The sequence below is a fragment of the Asparagus officinalis genome, chromosome 6, assembly GCF_001876935.1.
Source record: "Asparagus officinalis chromosome 6, Aspof.V1, whole genome shotgun sequence".
Classification (NCBI taxonomy): domain Eukaryota; kingdom Viridiplantae; phylum Streptophyta; class Magnoliopsida; order Asparagales; family Asparagaceae; genus Asparagus; species Asparagus officinalis.
In genome coordinates this window covers 25,688,635-25,698,487 of record NC_033799.1, presented here as the reverse complement: position 1 = coordinate 25,698,487, position 9,853 = coordinate 25,688,635, and the positions used below count along the sequence as shown (strand labels likewise).

The 9,853-nt window shown below is 34.9% G+C and overlaps 2 protein-coding genes across 2 annotated transcripts in view; both read left to right on the top strand.

Annotated features, from left to right (window-relative positions):
• The window catches only part of LOC109844341 (uroporphyrinogen decarboxylase 1, chloroplastic), a 5,411-nt gene extending 3,393 nt beyond the window's left edge, over positions 1 to 2,018 (top strand). The window contains exons 5-6 of the mRNA XM_020413334.1: positions 392 to 627; positions 1,579 to 2,018. Of these exons, the coding sequence (XP_020268923.1) occupies positions 392 to 627; positions 1,579 to 1,744 (402 nt within the window). The 3' untranslated portion in view covers positions 1,745 to 2,018. The remainder of the gene's footprint in view (positions 1 to 391; positions 628 to 1,578) is intronic.
• On the top strand, positions 3,881 to 8,425 carry LOC109845365. The gene is made up of 10 exons (XM_020414612.1): positions 3,881 to 4,017; positions 4,110 to 4,155; positions 4,266 to 4,378; positions 5,152 to 5,230; positions 6,139 to 6,221; positions 6,823 to 6,861; positions 7,048 to 7,118; positions 7,195 to 7,309; positions 7,403 to 7,490; positions 7,880 to 8,425. The coding sequence occupies exons 1-9, from the start codon at positions 3,940 to 3,942 to the stop codon at positions 7,469 to 7,471; spliced, it is 693 nt and encodes a 230-aa protein (XP_020270201.1). The 5' UTR covers positions 3,881 to 3,939; the 3' UTR covers positions 7,472 to 7,490; positions 7,880 to 8,425.

Sequence of the window (9,853 nt, the reverse complement as noted above, 5' to 3'; positions counted from 1 at the left end):
AGGTAATCTGACCAGTTTAGTGGACTTAAAATATGGACTATATAGAACCCCCTGACTATTGGAAATTGTTATAAACACCGTTAATGTGAAGGGTAAAATGTCTTAACTGCTCATTAATATCTATTAACCCTAATCTGCGAAACTGCCTCTCCATAAAAGTAAAAAAGTACTCAAGGGAAAAAATTTCAAAGACATGTCACATGCGGATTACATGACAACTTTAATTAGCTGCCATCAACCATAGTATTTTAGAGAACAAGTTCAGGGGGTTTTGTCCAATTTATAGATGTTAGGGTGGTTTTGTGCAAACACCCAAAGGTTCATGGGATTTATGAAGTTTACCCCATTTTAATGTTGTTTTGGTCACTAATCATTCCTTTTCAATCCACAGATAGTGAACACAACGAGGAAAGCATGCCCTCATATACCTTTGGTTTTGTATATAAATGGTAATGGCGGGCTGCTTGAAAGAATGAAGGGAGTTGGAGTTGATGTCATAGGACTTGATTGGACAGTGGACATGGCAGATGGTAGGAAAAGGCTCGGTAGTAACATCAGTGTTCAAGGAAATGTCGATCCTGCATATTTATTTGCCCCACTTCCAGTTTTAACCGATGAAATCCACAGGTTAGTAGTTTATGTGATGTTTTTTGAGTTCCTTTATCTTTTATAGGTTCCCACCATTCATATGTTCTGTTGAGTTGAAAATTATAAATAGCTCATTCATGTGATTGCTCAGTTTGATAATCTAAATTAACATGATGCCTTTGGAGCTTTATAGAGGCAGGGAACAGAGATGATACTGCAGCTTAGTTATGTTATATCTTTAACTTTTAAAAAAAAATTTCTGTTAATCTTGTTGCTTGAAGTCATGCCTTAAAGTTTGAGTTGTTTTGCTATAGTAAAGTTATTCTGTAATCTATTTTCTCGACTCCCTTCTAGTACAAAAAAATCACAAGAACTAGTCTTTGGTGACATGAGTTCGTTCAATTGTTTGTATAAGATACTTTCTCATACTTGCCAGCTGGACTCCTAAAATTCAAAGAAAGTGATAGATGTTTCGCTACGTATCGTAACATTGGTGATTGCATGGATTTTTGTATTGTTTGTACTCATTCACTAGTTTGTTTGCACTGGTATTTTAGCTATTTGCATTGGTTTTCTATAATATTTGCACTGGTTTGGTAGTGTTATGTGTTATTTTTTCTGTAGGGGGCCCTATATTGTTTTCTATAGGGGCCCTATATTGTTTTCTATAGAGATAAAGGAACTTTCCCGAAAATTTATGTCAAGGTGGGGATCACCTTAAGAGGTTGATGTGAGATTGACATTATGTCATTAGAAATTGTCCACATTTACATCTGACCTTATAGTCCACAACCAAATATATTTCTACAATAAGAGAAATTAAGATGATGGACATTGTTGTACTACACGTAGTGTTTTATGAACTACTATTGTTTTCGTATTTCAATCAGGTCACCTTCGTTACTTTTCTCCATCATCCTTTCATCTACAATTTGATTGTTTCTTGAATCATTTTACACTCTTAATCATAATGTCTACTAAATTTGCCAGGGTGGTGAAGAGTGCTGGACCAAGGGGACACATACTTAATCTTGGTCATGGAGTCCTTGTTAAGACACCAGAAGAAGCAGTTGCTCATTTCTTTGACGTTGCAAGGGGGTTAAGCTATAAAACCCTCTTTGAAGATAATGCACCGGAATTGGCTCCTGTTCGTTGATCATCGCCTTATCTTAAGTTGAAAATTTTGAAGTAGGTGATTTTTCGGCTTTCCGCCACCTACCAGCATTCTGATGAATTATATCATTCTGATGAGAGATTTTTCTGTATCAATGTAATCTTCTTTCTCATGTACATACTCGAGAAATGTTTGATAATTACATGCTTGAGTTGTTCGTATGTGATGGCTGCTGTTTTTGTATATTTTCCCAGAGGAAGCGGTTGCTTTCTGATCATTCTCAGGTACTATCAAGAATAACACGGTAGCATATAAGCCTAGATATCATATGTGCAGAAGGATACACGTAAATATGTATGTTATGAAAACTTTGATTGAGAAAAGGAAGCAGGAACATTGGTAGAGTATCTGCCTGGTTAAAAAATTTCAATTCTCAATTTTTAGTTGGTTATGTTGAGTTAATGGAATATTGGTAGGGTATCTGCCTGGCTAAAATTTTTTCAATTCTCAATTTTAGTTGGTTACGTTGAGTTAATGTTTGGTCCATTTTGGCCCGGCACATCATTCTCTGCGTTCTCTGTATTGTTTTTTCTCTTTGCAATTAGGTGACTACTGATCTTTTTCCTTTTTTTTTCTTTTTTTTTAATGTAGAGGAAACTTCTCTATATTGCGTTCTTTCAGAGAAGATGATATCTACTTTGATCACCCAAAGTAGATTTTAGGGACCTAGGAGAACTCACCCCTAAGAGCTATCTTGTAGCGGGAGGGAACCTAAATCCCTTATAAATCCAGTCATTCATATAACCGATGTGAGACTAAAGGGATCCTAACATACCACCACGCTTTCGATCCCGACGCCCATGTGGGTCGGCTTTGCACCAGTCTAATCCTAGTAGAACACTGCAATTCTGATGCTATCCCTTTGGCTTTGCACTAAATTAGTCCCAGGACCACCCGCGTCGCTCGATTGCAATCAGAAGGTGGGATCGGCTCTGATATCATTTGTAGGGGACCCAGGAGAACTCATCCTTAAAAGTAAGCTTGTAAAGGGAGGGAATCCAAATCTCCTATAGACCAATATCAAGTCACACATATAATCAATGTAGGACTAAATGGACCCTAATAGTAGATGTAAATTATATGTACGATTTTTTTCCCCCACAAAAACCACATGTAAAGTAGTGTGAAACTACAAAAACCATTTCTAAAGTTCAGTTTATAAAAAAAATCATTTCTGAAGAGGTTTCTAGTTGCAGTTAACCATTTTGACCTATTTTTTAATGGAATTTCAATTGAAATCCCCAAGATTTCCTTTCTTGCAGGTGATATCTTTATTAACTAAAGTTGACATTTTTTTGGTGTATTTGTCGAGGACATTTTGGAGATTTCAATAAAAATTAAACCAAAAAGATAAGTACATGTGGTCGATTGCAACCAAAACTTCCTTTAAGATGGTTTCTATATAAATTGAACTTGAAAGCTAATTTATATATTTTTATCCTATTTTAAAGTTTTTTTATTTTTTATTTTTGTGCTGAAGCATGATTTGAGTCATACATGAACAGTTCAAATCTAAACTTTGCCGCGGCGAAAAAAACATATTATACGATTCGAAGCATCTAATCTCGAAAATAGCATATTTTTATTTTTATTTAAAAAAAGGGAATAACAAGAAAGTACGAGGCGAACTGAATTTACTCAAACACCCTTTTAAAAATGATCAATATTGGGTTAACTAAAGGGTAAATTTCACAAACCTTGCTCCTTTTGAGGTCATGCCCCCAAACTTTTGGCAATGTGATGTAACCCCCTGAACTTTTGGACCGTTCATAAAGCATCAAAGGGATAAACCCCAATCTTTTTTCAACATCCCTCTTAACTTTCAATATCATTCTCAGAGCACCCCCAAAAACTTTTAAATATCATTTTCAAAAAAAACCCAAAACTTTCAATATTACTTTCGGAAAATCCTCATTACCTTTTGATAAAATTTCAGACACCCCATTACGCTGTTCGGGGGAATGTTAAAATAATTGCCAACATTATGGGTATTTTGCGGACGTCTCAAAATTTGGGGCTTAAGTGACATCTTCATAGGTTTTTGGGTTATCTTATAATGGACCAAAGTTTCGGGGGCATATCTGAAATTTTCCCTAAAGTAAGCAGCAGAGTTTCCCTGCGTCTTTCAATCGATCCTCATCTCCTCTCTCACTCTCTCTCTCTCACCTCAGCTTTCAATGGCGAGCGCATTGTGCTGCTCCGCCTCAAATTCCCTTGGTGCCCCTAACAAATCATCAAATTCCTTCGCTGTCAAGGTTAGCCAACTATATAGATCGTATCTTTAGGAGTAAAGTTTGCATCTTTAAGAAGAAAAACGTCACCTTTTTCTCTTTCTCTTTTTTTTCAGAAGGCAAGCACTAACCAGGGTACGAAGTCCATTATCAGAGGGAACGGTGAGAGGCACAAATTTTGAATCTTTAAATTTAACTCCATAAAATATCATAATATCCGGCCTTTAAGGGAAATTGGGTACTTGGTTTGTTTGGTAAATTTTCATTTGCAGGTGGAAATGTGAGCATTGAGAACTCGCTGTGCAGTAATTCTTTGTATGGGAAGATCTTAACTGGTAAAAAGACTACGTACAGAAATGGAAATCTTTCTACAATTACTTCAATGGTTGGTATAATCATTTCTTTTTGTCATTCATTCCATTCTCTTATTTGTATTACTCTTCACTGTGCTTTAATATAAGGGTAATTTTCACTTAATCCCCCTTATATATTAGCCCATTCTGAGATTCCCTGAACTTTAAAAATGACACTTAACCCCCAGCTTTTGGGTGTGTAACAGAACCATTATTTTAAATATCCCCGACATGGCCAATACATTCGATTTATACTTTTGTAAGCGCCGTGGAATGATATGGTCTCAATATCATTTTTGTTTTTTTGGCAATTTTTCATTGGGCAATATATGATGATTTTCCCCATACTTGAAAGTAACAATTTAACCTCAAAAAAACATCTCAAATGTTGCTATAGCGATTTAGACTTTAGACAAAATTTAAGAAACTTCTTTCTCACATCCTTTCTTTATGATTAACAAAAGAGCCCATGATAAATCCTCTGAAATTGCCTCTTTCTCGCATCCTCTGAAGAAACTTCCTTTTAGCTTCAATTTTTTTCTACTCTACTAGGTCAGAATCCCTGGCAATATATACTATGGAGAAAACATCTTCATATCTTCTGTTGCAAAAACACGTGATGTCATATAGTAAATAGCAGAAAACTAAATTTAAGAAGCAGTTTGATAATTAAAGATACACTCGACATAGTGTAAATTTTAAAATGTAGATTTTACTCTAATTTCTTTTAGCTCAGAAAGAGCAAGCTGAATTGGTGATATTGTTCATTAGGTTGACATGATGTATATTCTTTGTTTTATCTCAGTTTGGGGCTGGAAGAAAGGCCACAAAAAGAGAAGTTATAGTCCCTGAACCAGACTACAGAATTCCAGTTGTTTTACTTGGTTAGTTTTTTAGATTTGTTCATGGTACTTTGAAAACATTTCAAGCCAATTTATTTTCGACTAATTTCGTGCTTCTTGCTGCTGATTTAATTGCATAAAAAGGCATAGCTGGTGGATTTGCATCCCAACATCTTCAATTGATGACTCCTCATGAGATCGAACATCGTCTTCAGGTCCTTGATGTGATCTTCTTTGTTACGACTTTTCACAACCAAATCATCAACGTAGCATTCGACTGTTTTCCTGAGATGTTCTTGGAAAATCTTGGTCATGAAAGTAACAATTTAACCTCAAAAAAACATCTCAAATGTTGCTATAGCGATTTAGACTTTAGACAAAATTTAAGAAACTTCTTTCTCACATCCTTTCTTTATGATTAACAAAAGAGCCCATGATAAATCCTCTGAAATTGCCTCTTTCTCGCATCCTCTGAAGAAACTTCCTTTTAGCTTCAATTTTTTTCTACTCTACTAGGTCAGAATCCCTGGCAATATATACTATGGAGAAAACATCTTCATATCTTCTGTTGCAAAAACACGTGATGTCATATAGTAAATAGCAGAAAACTAAATTTAAGAAGCAGTTTGATAATTAAAGATACACTCGACATAGTGTAAATTTTAAAATGTAGATTTTACTCTAATTTCTTTTAGCTCAGAAAGAGCAAGCTGAATTGGTGATATTGTTCATTAGGTTGACATGATGTATATTCTTTGTTTTATCTCAGTTTGGGGCTGGAAGAAAGGCCACAAAAAGAGAAGTTATAGTCCCTGAACCAGACTACAGAATTCCAGTTGTTTTACTTGGTTAGTTTTTTAGATTTGTTCATGGTACTTTGAAAACATTTCAAGCCAATTTATTTTCGACTAATTTCGTGCTTCTTGCTGCTGATTTAATTGCATAAAAAGGCATAGCTGGTGGATTTGCATCCCAAGACAATCTATTGCCAGCTGCTACCATTGGTCTTCTTGGATTGCTTCTACTATTTCAGGTAAAATATAAAGTCTGAGATGAACTTTCTTTTCTTTTCTTGTCTTTTCTTTTCTTTTCTTTTCTATTTTCTTTTCTTTATCATTTTTGCAGGCCTTTAGGATACCTTTCCTCTCAGTATTGGGGGAAGCATGCTTTAAAATTTCACCCTCATTGTTGCAAATCATATATCATCTACATATACACATACACGTACACATCCATATACCTACACGCACAAATACACGCAAACGCACACACACGCACACGTGTACACGTACACGTACATGAAGGTATATGTATAATGTATATTGATGTGTATGTATGCGTGAATACAGGCACACGCAACACATGTATAACTTTTTATTTTTTACTATGTAGAGAGTAGACCGATTTTCCTCTTCATTTTAAGTTTATGGCACTTTTAATTTGCATTTGATATGGTAGTTCTCTATTGCGGTATGTCCTTATCATGAAATCTTAATTATGGTAGTTTGGTGATCTTCTGTTTGTAGAATACTTCTCTTAGACTTAGTTTTCATGAGCCTATGTGTCATATATTTAGTTTTGAGTTTGTTATGTCTCCTAATCAACCGGCTAATTCATTTTTGAATGTCTTTCAGACAACTAGAGTGAGGTTCGTTTTCGATGAAGAAGCCCTGGTTCGTTTACTTCATCCTGAAAGTATGCATTAGTTTGAACTATCCTCCGATAGTGGAGCAACTATCAGACGTGCATATATGATGATAACTCTGTGGAATAATATGCCATTTAGTTTATGTTTTAAATCTTTACAATTTTAGTTACCTATGATTCTATAATTTGATATATTAGATGTGTAATTGTAGGAGGTAAAAGTTGGGGGTAAACTTCAGGAATCTGGTGAAAATGTTTTCGTGGGTGGCAAGAATCGGTGGAAGTGAGTGAACTTGTTTACTTCAGCTAGTCTTTAGAAAAGCTGGTTCCAAAATATGACTAAGTTAAGTTTTCAACAGGTATTCTAGTTTTGTTAACTGGGAGCTTTGGTGGCCAAATTTTCCAATTTTAGTGTACTTCAAGGAGACACAAACAAAGCCAGAAGGGCAAGTTCACTTCTTTCCAGTAATATTTGTAAGTAGCCATGTTGCAATAAGAAGCTGAAGCTTTATTTCAGATTTGGACTGTAAATATAAGATTTTGTTTTTATTTTTATTTTTTGTGTAGAACGGGAAGCAACTATATGATGTGATGGTCGAGAGAGCAGGCCCATCAAAGACAAGTGCACCCAAATAGTAACGAAAGCTTAATCCTGGTAATTCTACTCTCTCCTGGTGATACCATACATATTCATCTACTCCAAGTTAAAACCATAACCTGTGACAAGCCGGCTGTTACTTGTTTGAAACTCCTTTTGGTGTGGAAAAGGTTACGATTTTGAGTAACGTCCGTCAAAATCTGTGCAAGTCGTTAGAAACTTTTTTGATCTGTGCGAGTCGTTAGGAGTTTTTTTGTACCTGCAGTTTGCAACTATATTTATTAGTCGCGGCAGTAACCCAAATTTGCAGTTGCATGCAATTGTAGTTGCAAGTTTTGCAGTTATAGCGAACCAAACAAACTTGTATACTTTAGCCGTAAAAACTCGATACATGTGGAAGGTACTATGCACGGAGGGTTAACTTCAGTCTCTTTATCCTCTTGCAGAGCTGTTACTCTGTCAGCAGATCTTTCCGCTGTCCATACTTGTAACTACTTATGTTCCTTGCATATGTATGTAACGGAAAGGTGATCGGTAGAATGTTTGCCTTTTATATTAACGTCTGTATGTATGGATTCAGATCCTCGCCAATTAAACGGTAATGGGAGAGGGTCCGATTCTTTCAATCCTTAATATCTATCTTAATCTCAATGGATGAGATCATGCCACCTAAAATTTTCACCATCACAAATAGTGATTTTGACTATAGTGGTTTTCGAACTTTCTAGTGGTCTTCAAGGCCACAGTGTTTTCTAAGATAAAAATAAAGTTTAATGTGACATGATCTCACTCGCTGGAAGTGATATAAATAGTGAGAACTTAGAGAATTGGATCATCTCCTATTACCACCTAATTGGAGAGGATCCCGATCTTGCGTGTATATGATGACTTATATTGACGTAATGTAATGTAACATAACTTTGTATGGCTATCATTTAGTTTTCTCCTGTGTTCAGAATATTTGAGGTAAGCAATTGAGAAATGCTTTCATACTTTTGGCATCAGATTTTTATACCCACATCTATTTAGGAATGGTGGATTATATTGATTTATAAATGAGTAAGCCTCAAGTTAAAATTGTTATAGGAATGGTGGTTAATAACTGAAATACTATACATTTATTAACCAAATAGCCCCAAATGGGCTGTCACAAAGTCTAAATTACCGAAAGATATTTTTTTAACCCCTATTAACTAGCTTGGTATTAAGAGTTTCCCAAGTGGCTTTTTGGTATTAAAAGTCCACTAATTCTGCAATCATGCATTTTTCTTTGCCGCAGGTGAAAATTTGGGGACAATTTTGTCAATTCCAAACATATTGACAGCAAAAGAACATGTTCTCATTCAATTAAATATTAATAATCATCGTACATGCAATTTTTCTCTCTGTTTTTTATTTCCGTGAACGAAAAAAGTCTAATTTTACATTTGATATACTTTTAATACGAAAAAGTTATCAGATAATTTTGTAATATCAAATCAGTTAAGGGGGTAACAAAAGATACCAATTTGGTAATTTAGTTCCATACAAAAACTCAAGAAGTTGTCATTTTCTCAACCGTAATTTTCTATCTTTTACAAAAGTTGAACGGTTATCAGGTAACCCCTTGCAACTTTCAAACATAAAAAAAAACCCTTAAGTTCCAGTGTTATCAGATTAGAAAATCCCCCAACAATGTTAACCGTTAGTTCCAAATGGGTGGGTAAAATCGCGCAAGCAGATAATTTTTACTAATGAAAATTAGGGATGCTAAACCGTATCCGTATCCGAGGAAATATTTGTAACTGTATCTAGGATATGGTTACGGATTTGGTTTTGTAGTGAAATATCTGTATCCGTATCCGAAATATTTGAAGACATATTAGTCATACTCTTACGATAGTTTCGATTTTTAGATTATGGATTTGTGTTTAATTTTGATGATCAAGATGTCTAATCTTAACTTTTCAGTTATAATGAACATATTAATAAACTCTTTTGTATCACATGAACTATGTTTTTCTCAATACTATCTAGTTTTCTCATATCCACATATTAATAAACTCTTTTGTATCACATGAACTATGTTTTTCTCAATACTATCTAGTTTTCTCATATCTGTTTTGTATCATCACATGAACTATGTTTTTCTCAATACTATCTAGTTTTCTCATATCTGTTTTGTATCTGTATGCATATATGCTTATATCTGCATGTATATCCGTAACCGTATCTAATTTTAGCGGATATGAATATGAATTTTTCTTACCGATGTATATACGTATCTGTATCCGAGATGGGTAAGCCGATACGGATATGGATATGGTAAGCATCATATCCGAGCCATATGCGGACAGAATACACTCCTAGTGAAAATTATAGTTCACTTTTATGGGGGTTTTCGGACAACTCTTACAGTTAAAAGAGGGTTGTCTGATAAC

Coding starts and splice junctions, on each gene's coding strand:
- LOC109845365 (XM_020414612.1), top strand. CDS start 3,940: ATGGCGAGCGCATTGTGCTGCTCCGCCTCAAATTCCCTTGGTGCCCCT. Junction 4,379..5,151: donor TTTCTACAATTACTTCAATG/GTTGGTATAATC, acceptor GTTTTATCTCAG/TTTGGGGCTGGAAGAAAGGC. Junction 5,231..6,138: donor AATTCCAGTTGTTTTACTTG/GTTAGTTTTTTA, acceptor TTGCATAAAAAG/GCATAGCTGGTGGATTTGCA.